Below are 26,253 nucleotides of genomic sequence, written 5' to 3' on the forward strand. Positions count from 1 at the left end.
TTATTATATTCTATTACTATTTGCATTATTAAAATCCTTTGTGTTATTTTTCTTAAAAGCTACTGACTTTATTCAAAAGTTTTATATCCTTTACTTTTTTTTTTTTTAAATTCTATATTTTATAGTTTTTTTGGTTTTTTTATATTAAAAAGTTTTATTTATAGTAACTTTTATATAAATAAATATAATTCAGTTTGGGTATTTAAAATTGCTGTCAACAATTTTAAGTTTACATAACCGCGAGTAAGTTTTTATAAATTTAATACAAATTTTGAATTGACCTAGTTTTTTTACCTTTTTCATAATTATATACTTTCTAAAAACATATTGCTATAGAAGTATATACGTTTTAAAGGTTTTTTTTATATTATATTATTCATTAATAGAATTTGTTCCATATTTAATTATAATTTTGAGCTTTTATTCCGTGTAACTATTTTTGATTATGATAATAAACTTTTTGTTAAATAAAAATATTTATTAATTTTTTTTAATACAATAAAAACTTAAAATATTTTTTTTTAATTTTTTTTTTAGATTATGTATTAACTTTTCATTGTGGCACGTTAAAAGTCGTTGATCAAATCTTTTTGAAAATGTTAAATCCTGAAGTGGACTTGAAGCCTGACTGGATACTTTATTTATTCGTGAGTAAAGTGTTTATAAGTAAACTTTAGATTAATTTTTTTTACAAGCAAAAAGTTTTTATTAATTAGTTAAAATTTTTATTTAAGGAAGGAATTATTTTAAATTTAGCTTATGCTTAAAAGTATAATTGTTATACAAGAGATTTGGGGACATTTTTTTGTATGAAGGATTTTTATAAGCATAATTGAAATTTAATTTGTTGCTTTATTTATAGAATTTGAGAAGTATACAACTACCGAGGTTTTATAAAAATTTATCAAAGCATTTTTGTTAAAAATAAAAATTATTTATTTTTAAGTAAACGTTTTTGGAGTTATATTATAAGTTCTAAGTTTTTTTAAATATAATAGATTTATATTATTAAACTTTTTATATTTTCTTGTATTAAAGATGTATAATTTATATTTGAATATGTTTTTATAAGTAAAACTTTTATAAGAGCAATTTCTAGAGACGTTTCTATATAAATAATCTTTTAATGTTTCTTGTAAAATATTTTTAAATTTATTTTTAATAAACTGTTTTAAGGAATTGAGATTATTTTATATAAATGTTATAAATTTACAATGATTATTATATATTTTTACTTTGAGTAAAACTTCTTTACTGAATAAAGTCATCAAGGCATTTTTATTATGCAAATAAAATTCTTGAGCATAAAATTTAGCATTTTTTTATATATTAAAATATTTTTTGAAAATTTATAATAAAATATATATAGAAAATATTACTTTTTATGAGGCTTTACATAAAATATAGTAGAAAAAAGGGTTGAGTCTTAATTTATTTTAAAATTGAGTATATTCTAAAAGTTTTTTGTATAGAATCTTTTGGGTTTGGATATTATTTATATGGAGAGAAAAAATATAATATTTATTTTTATCGTTTATTAATTTTTATTAATAACTTTTTATTAATATATTCTTTATATCTTTTTTATTTATTATGTATATAATACTTATATTATTTGCTTCATTTTATATATTATTTAAGCAATGTTTTTATGGTCTTGTACACAATCCTTTCTTTTTAAAAAAAACTTTTTATGTAAAAAGTTTGGTAAATTTAGATTAGGACTGTGTTTAGACTAAAAAATATATATTATTTTTTGCATTAATTTTGTTAGTAATTATAATTTTTTTTTTGTATATTTAAAAAATTGTACATTTTGCTCATTTCTTTTTCAAGTAATAATTTATTTAAACTAATTTAGTGTTCGGTTTTGTATTATTTGCTAGCAATTTTGTTTTTTATTTTGTTTAATATTTTCATTTTAGTATATTAATATACTCAATTTTTTTTAAGTGGACTATTTTTTTATTAATATATCATGAATTTGTTTGAATTTCGCCTTAGGCTTGTTAGCAATTCTAATTTTTTTTTACTTTTTTTGGCTCATTTTTAACTATTTTAGATTTGTTCTTATTCTTTTGCTCAATTTTTTTTAAAAAAATCATGAAAGTGTTTGGGTTCGGTTTGTAGTAACTATATATATATAATACTCTAAGAATTATTTTGTATAATTTATTTTTCCAAATTCTGAAAAAATTTAAATTTACTTTTTGATATTGCTATATTAAAAATTTTTTAACAGTATTTACTTGTATTTACTTGTAATTAAAAAAGTAATTTCTAGTAGTGATTTTTTTAACAGCAAGAATCTTGCACTTTTTTTAAAAAACTTTGAATTTAATTTTTGCCAATTTTATTTTTATTATAAGTGTATTTAATAAAAAAATTATTAAAAACTAAAAAGGTTAGTGAAAGTACTTTAATTAAAAAAAAAAAAACAAAAGATTATTGCAAAATCTATAAAAGGGTGATTATAATTTTTATTGTGCACCGAACCTTTTTATAAAATACAAGTAATTTTTAAAAACCAAATTTGTAAATGCAAGTTATGTTAAGACGATTATTTTTTTTCCTGTGCGCCAAACTTTTTTAATAAATAAGATTTATAATAAATTGAAAAGCCATTTCTATTAAAAAAATGATTATAATTAGTTTGTGCACCAACTTTTTTTAATGGCATGCAGTTGGATATTATTGCAGATTCCTACGAACCCGCAGCTAACATGGCCGAATCTGAGACAAACGCTATTGACGAGCTGATCTTCTATCTCAGCGAATCCGACCAGCACGGTAATCTATTTAATAATTACTATTTTTTAAAAAAACCATTATATCATAAAAAATGAACTTATATATGTCTTTTCTGTTTATAATTTTAAAAAAAAATCATAATATATAATTTAAAATTTATAATTTTAATGCAGAAATACTTTTTTTTAAGTTTATATAAAGTACTATAGAATTTACTTTTAATTATAATATTCTATAAGGAGGAATTATTTGTAAAGCTATACAGTTGTAATGAAAGTTTAATTGGACTTACATTTTGATTTTTGTTTTGATATATTTTTATGTCAGTTGACTTTTTTAATGTATTTATATATAAAGTTATATTTTTTAAATAAAAAATTAACATAAAAAATAAATTACTGCTAATAATATAATAGTTGAAATAGGATAAAGGTATTTATAAATAAGAATTTGTTTTGTGATGCATCAGCCCGCCGCGAATATTAAATTTAATTTTTTATAATACGAAATCTGCAATTAATTTTAATAACATTTTAAGATTTATAAGAAATTTTTGACATAATCTGTTTTTAATAAAATTTAAATTGCACTACATAAATTAAAGGTTAATTTAACGTTTAGAGAAATTTTATGTAAAACGTTATCGTTTAAAATTTTTAATAATCCAAAAGCTTGTCTTTTTTTAATTTAAGAAAAAATTTTCGATTTCTAAAAGATTCACAAAATTATAAATTCTATTTTGTTTTAAAGTAAATATACTTTATTGGTATAAAGTGTTTTGTTTATAGAACTATATAAGTTGAGCGCTTTCTTATAAAATTATATATAATTTAATCTAATTTTTTCTGATAAATTATAAAATAATCATAAAGAAATTTAGTGTAAAATAATTTATAAAGTTTTCCTTAAAGATTCCTTTAATTAGTGAAAAGGTTTTTTTGTTTTCTGGGAAGTTTAATTAGCTCCATAAAAATTTAATAAAATTTTTTTTTTGTAAACTAAATTTGCTATTAATTTTTTAAATTAATTTCAATATAATAAAAAAAACTAGTTATATATAAAGTTTTTATTAGTTTTATTTTCTATTAGATTAATTTTTTTTAATACCAAATTACTTTTAAAATTCCTATAAGTCCCAAAGTATTTTTATTCTTAAATATATGGACATAAATGAGTTATAAATTTTGTTTGAAAGAAGTAAAATTTACTTTTAATTTTATAAATAAATTTATTAATAAATTAGTTTTTAAAATATAACAATTTATTTTTGTTTTGTTATCAATTTTAAATTTAATAAAATTTTTCATAATTTTCTTTTGTATTTTTTTAACTCCAGTAGAAATTAATTTATAATAAATAAATTTTATTTAAAATTTCAGAGAATAAACTTTTTAGATGTTAGCTATCATTTAAAAATTTAATAACTTATTTTATATAAATGCTTTATTTTTATTAATATTTAGTTAAATAAAATTTTTTGCTATATTAATTTAAAGTTTTTAATAATAAATTTGGAATTGCATTTTGGCTAAACAATTTTTCCCACAACTTAAAAATTTTAAATAATTAATTTCTAAATTTTTATTATATTTTTCAAGTTTGATTAGAACTATTAATTTTTGAATCCATATTACATTATAAATTATTTTTTATTTTGCTAAATCTGTACTCTTTAATTTTTACATTTTTAAATTTTATTTTGTTTAGATGTCCTGCGTCGTTTCGGAATCAGCCGAAAGAAAATGTCTTTACTTACTAATAAACTAAAATCCAAACGCGATATACTTTTGTTTCTCACTTCATCTCGAAAATCTGGAAATCGCGTGCATGGATCCACTTACGTTTATTTTAGAGATGTTCGTTTGTATAAATTATAAATTTTGGATTTAAATTTATATTTATTTAATATAAAAGTAAATATAGTTTTTAGGATTAATTTACAACAACAAACTACTTCGTATATTATTGTCTATATAATTAAAAGATTATTTTTAAACTAATTTTAAAATTTTAATTTTTATTTAATTTAATTTCCAAAGAATTCTAATATCTCTTAAATTTAATTTTTTATTAATTAAGTTTGAATAAAAGTTTTAATCTAAAGCTGTTTCTATAATTTTCTAATATAAATAATTTATTTGTTATCTGAAATTTATAATTTCAATTTTTTACTCGTTCAGTTTGGAAATAATTACATTAAAAAAGTTTTAATCTAAAGCTGTATCTATAATTTTGTAAATATATAAATAATTTTATTTATATTTGCATTATTTAATATTAATATTTTATTCATTTTCAAGTTTATAGATTTTACAATAAAAAAAGTTTGTTTTGAAGCAACATTTTTCTAATCTTGTAATTATATGAATTAGTTAATCTTATAATTTCAATTTCTTATTAATCTTAAAGTTTAAAGATTTAATATAAAAGAAGTTTATTAGAAAGCACCCTCTACAATTTTATATATTTATATATATAATTTAAATTTAATTGAATTTTATTATTTAATTTTTTTTAAATTATTCTTTAAGGTGTTAGATTTAGTACAGCAGCTACTTGTCAAAGTGGAACAATCTCGCGAGTTGCTAAACAGTGTTCAGGCCAACTATCTTGCTCAGGTTTGATAAAAACTGCCTATACAGTTTAACTCAATTTTTTTTAAAGTGACAATTCGAATATTATTAGTAGAATTTTTTTACTAATACTCGTAAATTTTTTAAAAATGTTTTCGTATATTTTTTAAAGCTAATAAATATCTTTCTAGTTTTAATTTATCGGAAATTTAATAAGAATTGCAAACCATTAAGCAACTTTTTTGATATCTATATTTTTGAAAAAGTTTTCTACTTGATAAATTTATTGAAATCGTATGCAGATAACCATTTTCTGGCTAACAGTCTATAAGTGTTTAAGTTTACAATTTTTAAAGTACTTTAAGTTAAATATTTGAAATTTTGTTTTTTTAGGAAAATTAATTTAAATATTTTTTCCTTTCTTTAGTTAAGCGTTCAATTGAGCGTCAATTCCAACAAATCCAACGACTCGTTAAACAAACTCACCGTCGCTTCTGTTATTTTTCTTCCTTTAAATTTAGTAAAATAATAATTTTTTTAATTTTTCCTTATTTATTTATATATAATTATGCGAAACTTTTTTTTTATATGTTAATTTCTTAATTTTCTGTTTCTTAAGCGGTTTGATTTAAAAATAAATAACATTGCAAAAAAATTAAATTTTTATAATTTTTACAAAAATAGATTGCTGGAGTTTTAGGGATGAACGTTCCTATCCCTTTTCAACGCTCCGGCTCGCTCCTACCTTTTTTTGCAGTTGTTGGCATTATGGTGATGGGAGCTTTAGTTTTCGCATTTGTGTGCAAAAGATTTAAATATTTATGATAATTATAAATTCTAGTTTTAGTATACATAAGAATTTTAATTATAAGTAAAAAATAAAGCGGTTAGTTGAGATTTTTTATTTATTTTAACTTTATCACCGAAAGCTGGAGTTATTATTATAAGATAGGTGGAATTTTTTTAATAAAAAGATTAGGGGTAAGTTTTAATTTAGGGTATTGGCGATGACTCTTCTTGATTTATTAAATTATGTTCTCTGTAACAATTGGAGCTATAATTAGATAAATAGCGATGACTCTTCTTAATTTATAAATTCTGTATAAGCATTTTTTCCCTTCTCGTTTAATAGTAAAGAGAAACACTGAAATACCGAAAGCATCGAATTGAGAGTGCTTACTTGAATTTTTTTTTAAGCTGCATTTATAAAACGCTCTTAAAATATTTATATGAAATCTTATAACAGAATTTTAAGCAGCTAATTTTTCAAAATTGTTATCGAAAAATTGAAAAAGTATAGTTGAATTGAGAGCCAGTAAACTTTTTTAAAACTGTTTTCTTCAATGCGTAAATACTAAATGTATGTAATGACCTTGCCAGTTACAAATTATAACTAAGCCAAGACATGTTAAGCAAACGTGATTGTGGTTATTCCCGCGCAACTATAATTATGTTAAAAACTAACTCTGGAAATTCTTAAGGCCAAAAAAAAACTTGGTCACTTTTAAAATTTCCATGCAAACCGTATTTTTATACTTGAATTGCCAATAGTTCAACTTTTAACAATAATAGCAGACGCTAGCTTACACAGAGTAAAAATAAAAAATATAAATTTTTAAAATTAGACGCTTTATAAAATTGAAAAAATTATCAGGAGTTGGTTTGAAAATTCAAAAAGTAGTTAAGACTTTATAAAAAAATATTACAACAACCATCAATTGTCAGGTTATAAAAGTCAAATTTTTTTTGTGCAGTTGAAAACACAGATTTACTATTAGAATAACTTGCAAAAACAAACAAAAGTTTTAAAAATTAAATTAACTAAGTGGTTATAAATATAAGAGCAATCAAAACAGTTATTAACATCTTAACAAATTATATAATTTTTTAATACATTTTAAACAACGCAATGCATATGACCTGTTTGAAAAAATACAAATCTTGAAAGAAAATTTTATTGAAAAAACAAGTATGTTATTTATAATTAAGTAAAACGCTAACAAGAGGATCTATTTATTTAAGGATAGATATTTTGAATAAGATTAAAAATTATGGCTGAATAAATATAATTGATGAAAAAATAACGGAAGTTAAGAATAATAACCAGAGAGTAACCAAAAAAAAAAATAGAAAAGTACTTGCTGCCTTGTACCTGCTTTGTTGGTCTTCAGGGGAGACAACGCCCGGGCGCTCCGTTGTTTGCCGAAAAACATTCATTTAGCCCTGCACCCCGCGAAGCATAACGGATTTCCAGCGTTTTGTGGGTCGGATATTTTTTTGTCAATATCACCCTCTAATTATTGAAATTGTGCATTGCTTTACCTAATTTCCTTTTATCTTTCGTACAGAAATTATAATAATGTTGTATATTTATATATCAATGCTTTAATTTTTTTTTTTTAAATTTTTGAAGATCCTTTTTGAACTTACAACTTTGGCATGCATTATAAATTTCCCAGGCTTCAATTACAAACCAAAAAACTATTGAGGGTACCAAAAAACTTTTTTAAAGTTCGAGTTCTTTATTTTTTAATGTTTTATATATAAATTTTCTAACTTACTATCGTTATCCTTTACTGTATTTTACTTCACTAACATAATTTATTATTCTGGTACTAAAAAAAGTTGGTCTTCAGAAGGCTTTCATCTACTAAGAAAGGCGATTACATTACTATTGATCACGAATTTGACGCTGTGGTTGTAGGTGCTGGCGGGGCTGGTTTACGTGCGGCCTTTGGGCTTGCTGAGATGGGACTAAAGACCGCTTGCATTACCAAGTTGTTTCCAACGCGTTCCCACACAGTTGCTGCACAAGGTTTGTAATTTCCCTTTTCTATTTTTTCTCTTCTATAATTTTCCTGTTATAGGTGGCATCAATGCTGCTTTGGGCAACATGTCCCAGGACGACTGGCGCTGGCATTTTTATGACACCGTCAAAGGTTCAGATTGGCTAGGAGATCAGGCATTACTAACTCTATATTGCATTTTTTTACTTTAGCGTGTAGTAAACTTAACCTATTTATACAGGATGCCATCCACTATATGACTAGGGAAGCACCCGACTGTGTGAGGGAACTGGAGCACTATGGGTGCCCCTTTAGTCGCACGGAGACCGGTCTAATATACCAGAGACCTTTCGGTGGACAGAGCTTGGGGTACGGAAAGGGTGGGCAGGCCCACCGCTGCTGCGCCGTGGCGGACAGGTGTTTTTCTTTGTGCATTACTAACACAGTTTAGCTCAACTGTGGTGCCTCTAGGACTGGTCACGCTATTCTCCATACGCTCTACGGTCAGTCTCTGCGCTTCAACACGCAGTATTTCATCGAATACTTTGCCCTCGATCTTCTGATGGACGAGGGGCGGTGTGTCGGCGTTTTGGCCATGAACATGGAAGATGGCACCCTTCACCGCTTCCGAGCACATGATACCGTGCTGGCCACGGGCGGGTACGGTCGCGCCTACTTCTCCTGCACCTCTGCCCACACTTGCACGGGTTCACCTTTTTCGGGAAACATTCTCTGTAATACTTACACGATTCGTTTTGCCCTTTTGGCCTTATTAAGGAGACGGAAACGCGATGGTTGCACGCGCTAAACTGCCTTTGGAAGATTTGGAGTTTGTTCAGTTTCATCCAACTGGGATATACGGCGTCGGCTGCTTGATCACGGAGGGCTCCCGAGGAGAGGGCGGCTATTTGGTCAACAGCGAAGGTCTTCTTCTTAAAATTTCTGCCCGCGTGTACAGACCCACCTTTTGCGCAGGAGAGCGCTTTATGGAGCGATACGCACCCACCGCCAAGGACCTCGCCTCCCGAGACGTCGTTTCGAGGGCTTCTACCATCGAAATTCGAGAAGGCAGGGGTGTGGGCCCGCTGAAAGACCACGTGTATCTTCAGCTACACCACCTGCCCCCCGACATATTGCACGAACGGCTGCCGGCCATATCCGAAACTGCCAGGTCTCTTGCCGCTTACTGGCTTAGCTTTTTTTTCATTGTTTCCCTGTACCAGCATTTTTGCTGGAGTAGATGTGACTAAGGAGCCGATCCCTGTTCTTCCGACCGTCCACTACAACATGGGCGGCATTCCCACCAACTACCACGGACAGGTCATCACTCACGAGGTAATTAGCTTAAGGACGCAGAATTGGATGTGTCCATCCGCCTTAGCGCTAAACTGCTGTTCTCTTCTTTTGTAGAACGGGCGTGATAAAGTCGTTCCTGGTCTTTACGCTGCTGGCGAGGCGGCGGCTGTCTCTGTTCACGGCGCTAATCGATTAGGCGCCAATTCGCTTTTGGACATTGTTGTGTTCGGCAGAGCATGTGCACACCACATATCCAAGCACTTGACGCCAGGGAAACCTCACAAGCCGTTGAGCGAGGTGAGTGCCCCGCGAGTTCGGCAGGCAAAACACTACAGCTCACACGCTATGCTTGTCAGGGCGCAGGGGAGGAAATAATAGCAACTCTAGACAGAGTGAGGTTTTCCAGCGGAAGTCGCAAAGTTGCAGACCTGCGGCTTGAGATGCAAAGAGTTGGTTTTATCATCCCGTTGCCATTTGTTTTAATTTTCTTAGGCGTGCGCATTACAAATTAAAGGTCATGCAAAACCACGCTGCCGTGTTTCGGGACGGACCGACTTTGCGGGAGGGCATTGAGAAAATCGACCAATGCAACAAAAACCTTGAAGATCTCCAATGTACATTCTGATTGAACAGTTCTGTTTTAGAGGACAGCTTATTGGTCTCCTGACAGTATATGACCGCGGCCTCATTTGGAACACAGACTTAATTGAGGCGCTAGAACTTTACAACTTGATGACGAATGCCAGGCAGACCATGTACTCGGCCGAAGCCCGAAGGGAGTCCAGAGGCGCCCACTCCCGCGAGGACTACCCTAAGCGCATTGATGAGTATGACTACAGCCGACCGATCCCCGGCCAGACTTACAATAAGGACCACTGGCGCAAGCACACCCTGTCGTGGGATCTGAATGGTTGTTAATTTTATGGACTTTCTTAAGGGAAATATAACAATTCTATCTAACACCCACCGGTAACAGGGAAAATAAAGCTAGCGTACAGACCAGTGATCGATAATACACTCGACGAAAAAGAATGCAAAACAGTTCCGCCGGTTATCCGGGTATACTGAGTGAGTAAGAATAGAAGAAATTTTAACAAGTCTGGAACTCCTACTACTTACAATAAAGCATAAAAGTCAAAATAAACTTTACACTTATTAATGTGATAAATAAGCCACCTCGAGTTTATAACTTTTGCTAGAAGTATATACCGATTACGCCAGTATAAGCTGGCTAGAGACTAGACCTCATATACATATTCTATACTAACTACTTATCCTAAAAACCAGTAAAACTAAGTTTTCTATAAAAAACTAAAATTTTTTTATCGAGATAATATTAATTGGATTACGTTACTCTACCTTAAACTTTTTTTTAAGAAAAAAAAAAGGATAGTCCTTTAAATATATTTTATTCTAATATATTTTCGGTTAAAAGCCCCTTAAAGCTGTCACAAGGAACGTAAGAAACAACGGTATAAAATTTGTCTCGGGACTTCTCATCTTGTTCTCTATGACGTGAAAGACGAAGGCGAATTCGACGAGGAACATTCCTAATACCCCTGGACCACACTTGACGATTCAAATTTACATCGATTCTGACGTCCCTAGTGCGCATTTGCTTAGAGGCAAATTTTTTGATCTCTTTAATGGCGCGAGGAGCCCGTTTTTTGAAAGAACTAATTTTAAAAAAAATTGAAATAGTTAACAAAAAAGACGATGAATCTATTAAATCTTACAGTCCGTGAATTCGCTTATGGATGTTTATAGTGCACTCCCGGGTAATAACTTCCCCTAAAATACCCTTTTTCTTAGAAAAAATAGACATGACTCCTAAAAGAGACCGCTTGTAGTGCAAGCTAGGTTTTTAAAAAAATATTTCACGGGTCAGAAAGTAGGTGGGGGAGTAAATCTTTATAGAAGAACCCCTTCACTCGCAACTTAAAGTTTATAACACGTGGGCGAGGGCTTTGCTCATTTTGCCTCTGCTACAGCCTCTAAGATTTTTTGTCTGGATAACGAAAATTGACTAACTCGTATATAAGGCTTACTTTTATCGAACGTAGTTAAGTATATTGATTTCTTCGTGCTCCTTTTTCTATGGCGCTTAAGTTTTTAAATAAATAGTAAACTATTGTGCTATAGGGTGCAGATTTTTTAGTGGATAAAAAAGCTTGGATCAAGGTCAAGTGCTTCTGGGGTCAATCTAGAATACTTTTCAAACAAAATACGCCACGAACATTTTCCAAACAACGCTGGAGTTTTTTGAAACTTTTGCTAGGCTATAAATGGCGGAGTACTAATCTTGTTTGGTTTTGCTGGTGGCGCACCCACCCGTTTTTAATACAGAGGTGTTAGTTGCAAAAATTTGTTATTTAATTTATAAATCCCTTACTTGAAATTAATATAATTCATACAGTTAATGACAAAACGAAGGGTTTCATATTTTTATGACCCAGATGTTCCCCACTTTCATTATGGTTCAGGCCACCCTATGAAACCGCAAAGGCTTGCACTTACTAACAGCTTGGTTTTTAGCTATGACTTGTATAAAAAAATGGAGGTTACGTTTTTAATAAAAACTTTTTATATACTTCAGTGGCTTAAATTTTATATAAAACATTATTTATTAGTTATTATTTTAGATTTATCGATCTTACAAAGCTACAGAACGTGATTTAACACGTTTTCATTCAGAAGAATATATTGATTTTCTTAAAAGAATCACACCTAATAATATTGATGAATTTAGCTCTAGTTTATCTCGTTTTAACATAGGTACTTTCTTTTAAAATGAAACACTCGTTCTATTAAAGTGTAAAGATAAGGAACAAACTATGTTAGAAAAGTTTGCTTGTTCTATGCTTCTAAAATTTATGAATAAAAATTGACTTTAGGGGAAGACTGCCCAGTATTTTCAGGGATGTACGATTTCTTTTGCATGTCGGCGGGAGCATCTATTGAAGGTTTACTCTATAAATAATATTATTAAATTTATTGATATTTTTTTTTGGAAGGTGCAGTTAAGTTAAATAACCAGATGTGTGATATTGCCATTAACTGGTCTGGTGGCCTTCACCACGCCAAGCGCTTCGAAGCTTCTGGCTTTTGCTACGTTAATGATATCGTGCTTGCCATACTCGAACTTTTGAAGTATTATTTAATATCTGGTTTCCTCTTAAATAAGATGTGTTTTTGTTTTTTTAATATAATTATTATAATTGGCGCAGTAATGCTAAAAAATCGTATTACCTCAAGTTTTATTCCTTTCACTATTTTTTGGTTTAAAAGAAGGTTATAAGTATTTTAATTTTATTTTTTTAGATATCATCCTCGAGTCTTGTACATTGACATCGACGTTCACCACGGCGACGGCGTTCAGGAGGCGTTTTACTTAACAGACCGCGTGATGACCGTTTCTTTTCATAAATTCGGTGCAAACTTTTTTCCGGGTACCATAGAAACAATTACTGAAGACTTCCTTTTCTTGTTCTTATTGTGCTCGCGTGCTCGGTAGGTACGGGCGACTTGTACGAGCTGGGAGCCGACCGTGGAAAGAACTATTCCATCAACGTTCCTTTAAAAGTTCTTTTTCTTTTACTAATTGACTCATGTATATCTGCGACATTTGCTTATTGTAGGACGGCATAGATGACCACAACTACCTTCACTTGTTTCGGCCCGTCCTTCAAACCGTGATGAGCTACTACCGTCCCACCGCTATTGTACTTCAGTGTGGCGCCGATTCGTTGGGTTTGCTACTCACAACAGTATTGAAAATTGTTGGCATTGTTAATACTTTTATCAGGTAACGATCGGCTTGGTGGGTTTAATCTTAGCATAAAAGGCCACGGCGAATGTGTGAAGTTTGTCAAAGTTCTTTTATTTGCCTCGTTGCACTTTCCTCTGACTTCACAGCGTCCTTATTTCTTTCCTATAGAGCTTTGGTGTGCCGACGCTCGTGCTGGGGGGCGGCGGTTACACTATCCGTAATGTAGCCCGCTGTTGGACTTACGAAACCGGCGTGCTTTTAGACGCTCAGCTAAAGTTCTCCTCCTGGCTGCTGTTAAATTATTTCCTTATTTTTTTTAATTTCAGTCACGTTCTTCCCATGAACGACTACTTTGAGTACTTCTCTCCGGACTTTTGTTTGTTCCCGGATCTCTCCAGCCACCTTGAAAATATGAATAGTCGCCAGTATTTGGAGCAAGTAACCATCTTTATTCCTCCATTATTATTTTTAATTTTTTTTAAGTTAAAGCAAAAAGTCTGTGAACTTTTAAGACAGTTAGAAGGCGCTCCCAGCGTTGCTATGCATTCTTTTCCTCCTGACATACTTGGCCAGGTCGTACTTTAACTTCCTTGCTTTGGTCCCAATTTTAATAATTCACTTTTATTCTGTATATATTTTCATTTGTTCTTGAAGATTTTTTTTTTCTTTGCTATTTTATAATTAGAAATGAGTATTATTAACTTTTATTTATAAAGGCGTTAAAGGAGGACGAGCAAGAGACTTTTTACAATAAATTTTCTGAAAATGATTATTATGACCACGAGCAAGACATTGACAAAGATCCTCATTGAGTTTAACACTTAGCAGTCGTTACTGTGAGGATTTAATTTTTAATTATAATAGCTAATTTATCAATTGGGACTTCCTTTTAATTTTTATGTAGTCTATAAGTTAGCTTAATGAATTTAATTGGGATCTATAAATATAATTTTGGTTTTGGTATAGATTATAAAGCTGTTTAAAACTGTAACAGAAACAATAAAAACCACTTTTTTCGCATACTTACTTTGTAATAATGTGGGCCTATTCATAGGAAAAAACACCAGTGGTGGTTAGTAGAAAAATTAACATTGCGGATCAGCCAATTTTAGATTTTATAAAGGGGATCTGCGAGGAAGATGTATTGGCAGATAAATACAAAATGACTTCTTCAAACTTTTTTTATTATATACAAAATTTCTCTCAATTACCATTCATTGTTTTATTTGTGTTAAACTAATCAAATTTTATTTAATGCACGCTTAAACAAGTTTGCGCTAAATTAAATCCCTTTTATTTTCATGATTGTGTTCTTTTCACCCTCAAAATGCGTAGTTTTCTGTAAAACTGTAATGCCTACAACAAAAGTATGTTAAGAAAAAGCTCCGAGAATATTTTTTTTTCTCAATTATATTAGGACATTCTTCGGGTTTCTCCGCAAGTTACAAAATTAATATTTAGTACATCCACAATTTGTCTGCTTGTAAGCAATTAAGAATAATCTTTGAAGTTTTTCTTTGAGTACGCACTTCTGCTTTGATCTTCATGCAAAGTTAGCCAGTATTTTGTGACGAAGTCTAATATTTTTTTTATGCTTGTATTATAAAAATATTCTGGTTTTAATTAACTTTTCAGAGTCTAAGTATTGTACTGCGCAAGGTTAAGTAGTAGATATTTTGTTAAACTTGAAGTTTTGTGTATTTTTTTCACTACTTCTCTACTATACCAAGGAAAAGCGTTAATAACTTATATTTATTGGCTTTGCTAGTTAAAAGTTGAAGAAAAAAACCATTTTTGTAACAATTATAAACGGTTGCACCAACTGGGAAGAAATAACATATTTGAGAGTAAATGGCATAACATTCAAAATTTGTTTACTTTTACTGACGAATTCCTTTGCAAGAGTAATTTTTTAATTGTAAAAAATTTTGATTACGCGATTCACAGGTGAAATTTAAAGAACGAAAAAACACTATTTGTTATTCAAAAGTAATTTATATACAATTAACAGTATATGCAATAGCCCCTTCCAGGCCCCCAAATATTTTAAGTGTTAAGTGCAGATGACTTTTTTTATAAAAAAATTCAGGTTTCAAAGTAGTTAAAACTAGTTGAAAACTTTTTAAAAATATCAGAGAAATAATTTATTAATTTTTATAAACTACATACGACACAATGGCTTGTCTTTATACCACGCGAAAAAAACATACTGGCTCAACATTTGAGACTAAAAACTTTGTTTATGTTAAAAGCGGAAAATAGATGACGAGCGCAAACTCCAAGTTATCATTTATAAGCATACGCAGAAAAATTATTATAAACTTGACTAACAAATTCAAATATACTTTACTTAATAAATTTTAATATTATAATAAGCGACAATGCCTCGCTAGTCTTTGACTCTACGGCAGTCATCCGCCAGTTAATAACCTATGTTATTGCTACTTAAAGCAGTTCGCGCCATTTCAAATTTGGTGTAACTAAAGCAAATTGAAAAGATTTTACACAAAAAATGCAAATTTAGAACTGCTACCTAAATTTATAAAGCGGATGCCGATCCAAATGAGGGATATCTAAGAAAAATGCTTTAATTCTTCACACGTTACATAGTAACTATAACTACATAACTAAAAATTAAATACAGATTATTAAAAAATTGATATAATTTAGTCTTCATAATTAAAACATGAGAGGTCAGGAAGAAAGTTATTCCAATTAAAATAATCAGTGAAAGCTTATGTTTATTTAATTTTCTACTTACGAAGTGAAGATGGTAAGCCTTCCTTTCAACCACAGCAGTAAAGTAAACTTTTCCTAAGTTGTAAACAAGTTAAGAAAATGGCTTACAATAATAATTGTAGTGTTAACAAGTATCTGTTACCAATTTGAACAAAAAAGTAATTAACTAAAATCAGTTCAGAATGCTAACAAGGCTTTTTTGAATCTTCAAAATAATTAAAATTTTTGCGATTTTAGTTTTAACCTTGCAGCGTTATCTTCAAAAAGTCCATAAAATCTGTTTTTAAAAAATATATATTTGTATATAACTATATATATACTAACTAACTATTATATATAACTAGGATGCAAACTGTGACAGATTTCTAAATATATACTAAAGGCGGTAAACGGTATTTAACACAGAAAAAAAACTCTATAATAAAAGAATAGTTATAAAAAATATAATAAACTAAATATTTAGATTTAGCCAGTTTGTATAAAGTAAAAAACTTTCACAGCAATGCTAGCCAAAATCGTTGTTTTGGCGACTCATTCTTCACATGTTGTCGTTGTAAGTACGCAACAGCGAATGGGTATTGAGCCGCTAATAATAATAATTGTAATAATTATAATAATAATAAAAGTACAGATAACAAGTCGCCTAAGTTTCGTAGAAAAGATAAAGAAACGTCCAAGAGTAATATGTTCTCTTTTTAACAACCTTGTTAATATTTCTTACCTGTTTTATATAGTTTATAAGGAAAAAATAAAAACTTTAGACTTAACCTCAGTTAATAATCCTCTAACAAAGTGAATAATGGCCCATCCGGCAAAATATTTTTTTAAAACAGGCTTAAAAGGTAGAAACATAGGACAAACCCCACAATTTTCTATGCAACGTAAAAAGCAAAAAAACCAAAGAGCACGCGGATAACAGCGTTTAAATAAAACGGGAAAAAAGTTGCCCCTAGGAAGTGCGTGCGCGCTCGCTTAAAAATTTGAGCTCATGCTTCGGTTTTCCGCGTGGCAATCTTTATTTAGTTTAACATGCTATAGTTAAAATTTATTAAAGGCTTAGCAGTTATTAATTAAAAAAAAACATTTCCAACATGCATCTACTTTTTCGACCTGGTAAGTTTAGAAGCTCTCGGCATAATTATAGAGCTCTGTCATAATGGGAAAGTTGATATAAATGCTGCTTACAAATCACCCGACAGACATATACATAAATTTAACGTTGAGGAGATTTTTGCGGATTTATCAAGCACCTTAATAGCAGTCCTTTGTTAATAGAAGGCTGAAGAATACCATGGAAAAAGGATTGCTAATATAGCCGATGAAAAATGTTTAATGGTTAATGGTAAAAAGGACCCCACACATTGCACAGTCAATGGGGCTTGTGACTTTTTAGATAACACGCTAACACAGTATCACGTATCTGTCATCGTCAATACACTATTTGAACTCTCTTCTGATCAGCTCCGGCCTGATAGAAAGGGAGATAAGTCGGCCTCGAGCGCCTGGGTTGAAAAGGTATCTAGTTGGCCAACATTTAGGGAACTTTTAGACAAAAGTGTAGAGACCATGATGCACGCCTTTAAGAAGCCCCTTATTTAGACATGGCCGTTGTGCAAACGGAGAGGCTATAAAAAAAAGATCTATAGTATACCTACTTCATTTAAAGAACGCAAAAACTCGCAATATGACTCGCCAGACCATTTTCAGATCTCTGATTAAGAGAAGACGAAGGTAGAGGGCAAGATAATATACGAACTCTTGTTTCCAGGCAACAGAAAACTTTATAAGATTAACACTCGAAGGAATTGAAATCTCGGTTTAACGAGAGCTTGCAGAATAAATCAGAGTCTTCTGGGCCTGAGAATTATTCCCTTTGGAAATTAACAAAAGCCATTCGATCTATTGAGACTAGGGACCCAACACCGCCCATCCATGGCGCTGGAGGTTCAGCGACGATACCTTTAAAAATAGTAGAGGGATATGGCGACTCACTGGAGGTCTACTAATTTATGTTAGGAAAGTTCTACGCAAACGAACACCATCTCAAGCACGCATCCACCATAGTTACTGCTTACCTTTTAAGATCTAGTATATGTAACAAGTTTAACCTTACCACCATTGCAGAACTTAAAAATTGTAATCCAACCCCTTAGTATAAGGAAAGTCTCAAAGGTATTTCTAATTTAAAGCTTAAAAATTTTTAACTTTACGAGTTATTTATTTAATGTTAAGGTTAACTGATCAAATACTTACCATTGCCTATCCCAAATGGTTGAAATTAGCAGAAGTAATTTTCCTACCAAAAACGAGGCCCCCTAGCCATTTTCCCAAGATATTCTTAATAAGCTTGTTATCCTCCTAGGATAGGTGGCAGAAGCGGTCATCCTTTCTAGATTACAAGAATTTGTGGAAAGTATGTGCGTCTTGCCTAATTTTTAATTGGGTTTTCGAAAAAATTACTCACGATTCACCAGATTATCAAACTTACAGAAAAGCTACGAAAGCTTTTAACAATAGATAAGAACAGGTGTGGTACTATGAGAAGGCTTTTGAAGCACGATGGTATAGGCTTCAATTAATTACCACCAGCCACCCTTTTTACTTAACTGCGGTGGCATACTCATGATAGAACCTTCATTGGAGGTCGCTATTACAAGATGGGTGTTTCACAAGGCTTCTTACTATTTTCTTTACTTATTTCTATCCACATGTTTGATATGCCACAATCGTCAAATATAAACTTAGCCCATGCTGATTACAAAGCCTTATATTATAGTTCAGAGTCCACCTAGTGGTATTAAAAAACATAGTCTTATCTGACAGTATTTGAGGCATGGTTTTCAGCCTGGAGCTTACTTCCCCAGACACCTAGACTCTCATTAAAGTTAACTGTCATTCCTCGAAATAGGAAGGTTAAACATCTCGTAGTTATGCTTCACTACAGACTAAGCTAGGTTCGCATCTTTAAGTCGCTTATAGAACAGGCAAGCTATAGCCGTTTTAAAGTCCTTACTGTGCAGGAAAAGCAAATTGCTTTGAAAAAAACCTGTTATACAAATTGGTTATACGAACCGCTGATGGTCTATGCTTCTTCAGCCTAAACTGCTCTCCCCTCAAGCAAACATTTATCGCTACAAATACTACAAAATTGCGTTCTTATTTGGCGCGCAGCAGACACTGAGTGTAGCCTCGAGCCTATTTAGGAATATCCATATAAAATTTCACGAAACTGACTTAGTAAAGTCAGGAGGCCACAACTTACTAATTCGACAGGCTCTTGCCTATTCCTCTTTTTTGGTACCTCATGTGCTCACGTTAAAACATTTAGATCTATTAGAAGGGGTGTGTCGCTAAGTTTATAGCTTAATTTATTGTTATTTATAAATTTTTAATAACTATTTTATTACATGTAATATTATTACTTTGCTACTGCTTTTTTATTGATTTATACGATTTAGCTGTGATGACAAAACGAATTCGTTTTTCTCATTGAGGGCGCAATAAAATGTTTGGGAAGTTTTGGCTTCCGCGCCCTCAAATGATAGAGGTAAAGTAGTTCAAGCAGCAATTAATTATAAATCATGCTTGTAGTAAGCCAGAGCTATAAGTTAAGAAATAAAATATAAAAAAATATATTAAGGAATTAATTTTATCTAAATTATAAATAAATATAAAGATAACAGTACATTTTCTCTGCTTGTAATTTATTGATTCATAGTACTACAGAAATACGCAATATAATTTTTAATCCTGCATCTAATACCAACGTGTATCGCGTAGAACTTTAACTTCATACTAGTGTATTCGAGTTAAAAAATTCTTAGAAGCGCTATGACTCAATAACTTCTCTTGCTACCACCCAAGAAATATATAGGGCTCAGCAATTTAAATAAAAACTTTGTTAATTTCAAAATCGAAAAAAAGATGACGTCCGCTAAACTCCGAAGTGAACATTCATAAACATGGGCAGAAAAATTATTATAAACTTTACTAACATATTTTATTATTAACTTTATAAGATTAAATAATGTAATAAGCGAGATACTGCTTAGTATATCATTTAGATGGTAGCCTAAGGGTAATTAAAGAATTTGTTATTTTAGTGCATTTACATATCTACTTTAGTGACTGAGGTATAATAAAGATTTTTCAGTATGAAAACTATATTATAATTTATTATTTCACAAGCCAGCGACACCCCCCACGAAAGAAGCAGGTCACCCCTCAACCACACTATAGAAGCAAAATATCTCTCGAGCCGCGCTACTGGCTATTTACAACCAGCCCTCACTAAGTTTTGTGTACTTATTAACTACAAAATAGTCTAAAATAATTATCCTTAGATGTAAGGTTTTAAACCTACTCTTTCTAAACTGGTGTGGCGGGGCCTACAGCTTTATACTTACTAGTATGTAATCGGTTTATGAGCCTAATGTACTAGTTACAATTTTATAATTTGAAATAGTGTTAGTGTGCAAAATAGCTTTGAATTAAATGGTGGTTTACAAGCTAGAAAAATAAGAACTTACTAACAAAAGCAAACAATACAATCATAATAGTTAAAACTGAATTAAGAAAAAAATAGTGTTTAATTAATAAACTAGGAGAAAATAAGGGCATTGAGCTTTAGAATGCAAACAACGAGCCGTATATGTTGCCGCTCTACAATCTTCGGTTTTGTTTTATACTTTCTTTAAAGCTTTGAAGCAATAATGAATGTTGCTAATTAAAAATACTGCGTCGAGCAAGGCACAGTAGCGCACCTTCATCTGAGCACAACCATGCCGTTTTAACACAATTTTCTTATTTGAGCTACTTTCAAACGTTAAAATATAGTTAGCAAATTTTTTTTTTATATTCTAAAGTATAATTATTATAATGGGTGCAATGCTGCCATTATTTACAGCGTTTTAAACAATTTTGCTCTACTATTTTTTTAAACCTAAAAATTATTTTAACAATAAATAAGTTTTATCCTTTTATATGCCTTCACTAATTTTGAATCAACGAGTTTTCTTTTTGAGGTTAATGAAAATAATAGAAATATTAAACGGTAAATATAATTACCTAATCTAACACTCGTAACCTTAGTTAAGAGCCGCAAAATGCGGTGTTAACTTACTACGATTGCCTCGTAAATATAACAGTCCTGTTCAACCCAGTTAAAAGTAGAAAATCTTAGATATTTCTCTATTAGTACTGGCCCCTAAGTTATATTTTTACTTTATTTGATTTGGTTAAAGAATTTTAAGTAATTTGCTTCGCCCCATTAATCTCATATATATTATAACAACTTTAATATTGGACAAGTTTATTTATCAAAAATAAGCATACTATTGAAATAATTGACTCCCGTTACGCGACATCGTTAAAATATAGCTTAGTCCCGGCGTTTAAAAATGCTACAGAAATTTTTATTCTTCAAGCTTCTAATTAAACACACTTTACTGAATTGATCTCGAAGGTCTAATGGGCATACCTCATTAAAACAAAATAGAAGTTAGCTCATGAAAGCACTAAAAAAAGAAAGTAATTTAAACAAGTGTTTTTATTATGAATATTTTTAATATTAATTAATCAGATTTTGAAACCTTCATAGATTGAGAGTTAATAATAATCGAGACATTCAAAGCTTTTTTTATATTACTTTACACGAAATAAATGAACGTAAACAGAAATTTACATCTTTTTAATTAAGAATTAATTCTGCAGTGAAGTCGTAAAAATTGATAGAGGAAGATAGCAATTATACAAGTGTACGCGCTGGCTTCTATATATTTATGTTACCTTATCATAAAATAATTTTGTTGAAAAACTTAATATTTTATTATTAATAATAAATATATTAATTTATAAGCGATAACTTACGTTAGGTGATTAAAATTAGAAATGAAACATACATAAAAATGCTAATTTTTTGTTCTAAAACTATATTTATTATTTTCAAAACTTTTACTAAAATTTTTAACAAGCCAGACCTCTATTTACAAAACTTACACTCTATTACTTCTAGTATAATTTCTGATAGTTATTCGGTTTTAAGTACTAGTGTATTTCATAGAAAATGTCTTTTTTTTTAAATTTCAGTATTCGTAAGTTCAAACTTAGGTAAAGCCAGTTAACTTTAAATATAGCTGATTGGTGTACACAGTGCACCAATAGTTTTGTGGAATTAACCGCTTTTGTTCTGTTATAAATTTTTTTTTTTTAGTTTGATATGAATCGTTATTTCATATAAATTAAGATAAAAAATAAGTCTTTCTTAAACTTTAAGTTGGAGAAATATATAGAAAAAGTGGACAGAGTAACTTTTTATATTCTTATACTTTTTTTGGTTACAATATTTTTACTATTTTATGTTTAAAGTTATAGTGAAGCTTTCTTTTATATTTATAACCCTAATTCTTTGTACAATTATTTCTAGGATATTTTCTTATAAATTTTAGGACGTGTTATTTACCTATTTTTTGAAAATGTGTTTATTTAACACTTATATTTTCACTTTTTAAAAGCTTTGTTCGGGCTCTTTTATTCCTTTATTCTCTTTCCCTAAAGAGACTATAAAATTTTACTACTTAAATTTTCAACTTTAAGTATATTATTGTTTTTTGTGTCCTTGCTATAGTACACATTGTTCTTTTAAACTATTTATGCCAAGTAGCACAGTGTTAGGCGACCAGAAAAAAAATGACTGCCTTTTTCTAAAATTAAAACTGAAGCCGAGTTGAATACAAAAGAGGATATTAATAGGAGAGCTAGACGGTACTCTTTTTCTTTTCGTCTATTAAAGCTTTTATAGAATTTTATAACTTACATGGGAGCTCTATAATTTTTTTTAAAATTATTAAGTATTAAAGACTTATTTAAATATGAAATTTACTTTAGCGGTAGGTTAATAATAAAAAAATTGATAACTTTTAGATGGCACCTATGTAGCTTTGAAAAACTTAGAGTTAAGAAGTAATATATTATAGTCGTAAAATTTTCGTAGCACTAATCTATAATTTTTATAACTTTAGCTTGTTAAATAAGTTAACTCCGGATAAATATGATATTGTTGAACAGTTATTAAAGCTTCCTTTTCTTGAGCTACCTGTCCTAAAGGGATTTATTGCTTTGGCATGTCTATCCTTGTTTTAGTATTTTCTAATTCTTTATTATACTGAAGGACATAGCTTTACAGGCTTTTGAAAAGGCGTGTCGTGAGCCCCATTTCAGCTCCATGTATGCCCGGATTGTGCGTGATCTTCTCCAAACTACCTCCTTTATAGTGCGTGCTCACCACACTTCATTTTGAAATTACTTTTTTGAGCGGTTATTTATTATTAAAATTTTTAATCACTAGCCGATGTGCTGTTAGCTGTCGGGAGGAAGTACGAGTTCGCTCTAGTGCTGTTGGAAAGAGCAATTTTGAAAAATCATTCTTCCCTAAAGATGTTCTTCTCGGCACTATCAAGTTTATTGGAAAGCTTGGAGCACTTAGTCTTGTACTTCCTGACCTTCTGGATTGGATTCTACAAGAGCTACTTGGGGAGGTGCCAGCCTTTCCTCTCCGTTTCTTGTCTTTGCTTGATATTACTAGTTTTCTTTTGCAGGGAGAAGACTTGAATTGTCTTTGCCTGCTGCTTCAGACGGCGGGTTGGCTGCTGGTTAAAGAGCGCCCTTTACTTGTGGAAGGCCTCGTGGATCGTCTGCAGAGGTTTTTGGCGGCCAGCAAGCCATCCAGTCCCCACGCTGCCTACTGGAGGTAATGTTTTAAAGTACTCATAGCAAATATAAATGGACTTAAGTTGTCTGGTACCAAGCATGTTTTAAAACTCATTACACGAAATTGAACTTCAGATGATGTATATTACTTACGTGACTTATGAATGTCTTACACTTCGACTTTAAACAAGAAGATCTTAATGGATGAACGAACCTTCCTTCCCTGCCCTCCTCTATTCCAGGCTCTTTGCATAAAGCTCGCCAAGCCCAGCAACTTTCAAGGCCGTCCCTTCACTTCTCTGATTTTACTCGCTCGCCTCGCAAATCTCGTGCTCTGCCATCCCCCTTTTTGTTCCACAGCAAGCACAGGGCTTGCTTTGCAGACCGCCTTGAGTGCGACCCTCTACCCGCCCTTCCTCCTTTGATGTCCAACCGCATCCCTATACTGTAATGCCTTCTTGCTACGCCGCTTCAGACGTCGGGGTTCTAATAACTTCACTACCATTCGTCTGCTTTAGTCTTTTCTTTTGCACATCGCTTTTTAGGAAGATCCGGAGCTCAACCGTCTTAAAGATTGGAGAAAAGGACAGCAACCGCAACCAGCAACTTTGAGGTCCCAAATTGCTCTCATCGCAAGCGGGCCGCCTATCATATCTAGAGAGTTTGAAAAAAAAATGCCTTTAGAGGCATGAATGCAGAAAGTGACCACAAAGTCGAAACGGAAGTCGACTTACTCGCGTCTTCTCTGGAGAGGGTACTTGTTATTACCCTTTTTTAAGTATACTGATAAACTTTTTCTTGTATTTACTTTGTAATTATTTCTTTTTAGAACCACTTTCAAGTGACGATGTAGTAGATGTAAGCCATCTATAAGCAGATTTAATGCATTCCCGTTAAGTTGTTTGCTTCAGGACTTTCTGACTTGTGATGCAATTTTTAAACTGGCCCCAGCCGATTTACCGCCTCAAAGGATCGCCAGTTGTTTGTGGAAACGGTTATCACGCGATATTTAGACTACAGTGAAGAGAGCGTATAGAAACTTGACCATCTTATTGTGGCACTCTATAAGCGGAAGGTTCTTACACGTATTGAAATAACTGACGGCATTAAAAGTTTGTTCAGCGACCTCCCAGCCGCCACGGCGCGCTTCCCACTGATTCAGGCTTTCTTCTCCACTTTGCTTGTCTTGTGGATCTTCAAGAAAGTTATACTAATTGGAGATGTCTATGAACTCTGTAAAGTCCACCAGGCAGTTCCATTTTACTCGTCTACGCTCAAAGAATTGCTTACTTTAGCTGGCGTTGTAGTGGTATTTGAGTTCTATTTATTATAAGTCATTTTACTGAAAAATTTCTACGTACTCAAGACGCAGAATCTCACAGGAAAGGCGAAAGCTGAACTATCAGCGGCCTTTTCGTCGGAGAAGAAGTCCGATCTGCTAGACACGATACTTACATACGGGAGTTTATTTTTCTTTCCTCCGTGTTGTGTGTTAAGGCGTTAGCGGAGTGTAATTCCACCCCCCCTCCCGTTCCCCAGGAGCTGGCCTCGCTGTACCCGCTTGTAGTATTCGAGATTGCGCACACGTTAGAAAGTACAGAAGATATGGGTAACCTGGAGGGCTTCCTAAAGGATACCAACTTGGGGTCACCCGACTTTGCTTACAGCCTTACTAAAGTACTTTTGGAGTTTCTTTGTGCCAGGTCGGCTTATTAGCCAACTTAGTGAGAGTCAAGCAGTTGAACTACATTGGGTCCACCCTGCTTTACTATGTTTGTCTAAAGCTTGTTGACCTTTTTTAAAATAGTTTCGAAATTATTTACCGCTGTTAAAAGGCGTTATCAGAGGCCAACGGGAAACGAGCCGCCACTCTGTACTCTCTTCAAGTCTTTTGTCATGAACACGGCTTTCCTTTGGATTTTATGCAGAGGGGTTTTATGTATTTGTAGAAGTTCGGCATATGCCCAGCAGAAGCATTCCCGCAGTGAAAGACGAAGTAAACGACCGGTACAAAGTGAAAGGACGAGCACTGTTCGAAGTGAATAATTGGTTGGACCGGGTGGGGGAGGATGTCGAAGACGACGACGACGAAGGCGAAGGCGATAGATAGCGATCAGGAAAATGTTATGAGGAGGCTTCAAAATGCTTAAGTGGCATCACATTCCGTTGTTGGTTGTATATCCACGTTATGTATATAAAAACTTTTACTTCTTTTTTTTTTTAACTGTTATGTCTATGTAGAGGTTTACATATCTTATGGGGAACAGGAAAGCTAATCTTAGGTCATACGAGGTCGAGACCCCGCTGCTTTCTTACCCTTCCTGTTTGCAGCTTTCACAAGTAATACTGTGCGTTTTTCTTCCTCCAGCTGTCCCTTTCTTATAATAAAGTTTCTGCTTTCCTTATTGAAATTTACGCACTGAATTTATTAGTTACTCCAATTTTTCCTAAGCGAATTGTTCTTTTTAGGTTGTTAACTGAAAAGTTAAGCAAGTTTACTAAGTAAACCTAGAAGCGAGTAGCTCCGTGATTCTCACAAGTTTTCGTATTTTCATATAAATTAATAGGTTATAACTTAAACTTTTATGTCAAGTAAAAATTATTACTAAGATCCAAATTTAAGCTTTATTAA

The 26,253-nt window shown here is 31.5% G+C and overlaps 4 protein-coding genes and 2 long non-coding RNA genes across 13 annotated transcripts; 5 read left to right on the forward strand and 1 right to left on the reverse strand.

The window, feature by feature from the left end:
• The first annotated feature begins 585 nt into the window (after nucleotides 1–585).
• Nucleotides 586–6,149, forward strand: LOC135119425 (uncharacterized). The gene is made up of 6 exons (XM_064043849.1): nucleotides 586–647; nucleotides 2,685–2,790; nucleotides 4,459–4,607; nucleotides 5,283–5,369; nucleotides 5,752–5,844; nucleotides 6,009–6,149. Exons 1-6 carry the CDS (start codon nucleotides 597–599, stop codon nucleotides 6,147–6,149), a joined length of 627 nt encoding a protein of 208 aa, XP_063899919.1. The 5' UTR covers nucleotides 586–596.
• A 1,587-nt stretch (nucleotides 6,150–7,736) lies between these two features.
• On the forward strand, nucleotides 7,737–10,503 carry LOC135119390 (succinate dehydrogenase [ubiquinone] flavoprotein subunit, mitochondrial-like). Its single transcript, XM_064043800.1, has 13 exons — nucleotides 7,737–7,814; nucleotides 7,950–8,139; nucleotides 8,192–8,286; nucleotides 8,352–8,527; nucleotides 8,582–8,817; nucleotides 8,888–9,034; nucleotides 9,086–9,281; nucleotides 9,334–9,445; nucleotides 9,521–9,703; nucleotides 9,763–9,855; nucleotides 9,921–10,020; nucleotides 10,077–10,316; nucleotides 10,383–10,503. The coding sequence occupies exons 1-13, from the start codon at nucleotides 7,764–7,766 to the stop codon at nucleotides 10,472–10,474; spliced, it is 1,911 nt and encodes a 636-aa protein (XP_063899870.1). The 5' UTR covers nucleotides 7,737–7,763; the 3' UTR covers nucleotides 10,475–10,503.
• A 1,166-nt stretch (nucleotides 10,504–11,669) lies between these two features.
• LOC135119395 (histone deacetylase 3-like) lies at nucleotides 11,670–14,085 on the forward strand. The gene is made up of 13 exons (XM_064043804.1): nucleotides 11,670–11,754; nucleotides 11,823–11,966; nucleotides 12,049–12,181; nucleotides 12,301–12,369; nucleotides 12,421–12,556; nucleotides 12,728–12,855; nucleotides 12,921–12,988; nucleotides 13,045–13,156; nucleotides 13,212–13,279; nucleotides 13,344–13,450; nucleotides 13,502–13,613; nucleotides 13,659–13,748; nucleotides 13,892–14,085. Exons 2-13 carry the CDS (start codon nucleotides 11,826–11,828, stop codon nucleotides 13,985–13,987), a joined length of 1,260 nt encoding a protein of 419 aa, XP_063899874.1. The 5' UTR covers nucleotides 11,670–11,754; nucleotides 11,823–11,825; the 3' UTR covers nucleotides 13,988–14,085.
• A 1,486-nt stretch (nucleotides 14,086–15,571) lies between these two features.
• Nucleotides 15,572–15,980, reverse strand: LOC135119369 (uncharacterized). The gene is made up of 3 exons (XR_010278203.1): nucleotides 15,937–15,980; nucleotides 15,709–15,748; nucleotides 15,572–15,655 (listed from the first exon to the last, which is right to left on the reverse strand). It is a non-coding gene; the product is annotated as an uncharacterized LOC135119369 (long non-coding RNA).
• Nucleotides 15,981–22,147: 6,167 nt separating this feature from the next.
• On the forward strand, nucleotides 22,148–23,009 carry LOC135119401 (uncharacterized). The gene is made up of 3 exons (XR_010278206.1): nucleotides 22,148–22,218; nucleotides 22,576–22,676; nucleotides 22,934–23,009. It is a non-coding gene; the product is annotated as an uncharacterized LOC135119401 (long non-coding RNA).
• A 73-nt stretch (nucleotides 23,010–23,082) lies between these two features.
• On the forward strand, nucleotides 23,083–26,153 carry LOC135119399 (uncharacterized). Of its 8 annotated transcripts, none has more exons than XM_064043811.1 (11): nucleotides 23,083–23,184; nucleotides 23,260–23,449; nucleotides 23,510–23,661; nucleotides 23,720–24,234; nucleotides 24,284–24,375; nucleotides 24,451–24,479; nucleotides 24,533–24,930; nucleotides 24,988–25,374; nucleotides 25,429–25,806; nucleotides 25,863–25,961; nucleotides 26,091–26,153. In XM_064043811.1, exons 1-4 carry the CDS (start codon nucleotides 23,141–23,143, stop codon nucleotides 23,727–23,729), a joined length of 396 nt encoding a protein of 131 aa, XP_063899881.1. In that variant the 5' UTR covers nucleotides 23,083–23,140; the 3' UTR covers nucleotides 23,730–24,234; nucleotides 24,284–24,375; nucleotides 24,451–24,479; nucleotides 24,533–24,930; nucleotides 24,988–25,374; nucleotides 25,429–25,806; nucleotides 25,863–25,961; nucleotides 26,091–26,153. The 8 variants fall into 8 exon arrangements, with proteins under 8 accessions (XP_063899881.1, XP_063899880.1, XP_063899882.1 ...); XM_064043810.1 differs by having other exon boundaries at nucleotides 23,720–24,104; nucleotides 24,167–24,375; XM_064043812.1 differs by having other exon boundaries at nucleotides 23,720–24,068; nucleotides 24,140–24,375.
• Nucleotides 26,154–26,253: the final 100 nt, after the last annotated feature.

The sequence above is a fragment of the Zophobas morio genome, unplaced genomic scaffold (genome assembly GCF_036711695.1).
Source record: "Zophobas morio isolate AGI-343-1 ecotype UQ-CSIRO unplaced genomic scaffold, CSIRO_AGI_Zmor_V1 ptg000259l, whole genome shotgun sequence".
In the NCBI taxonomy this organism is placed as follows: Eukaryota; Metazoa; Arthropoda; class Insecta; order Coleoptera; family Tenebrionidae; genus Zophobas; species Zophobas morio.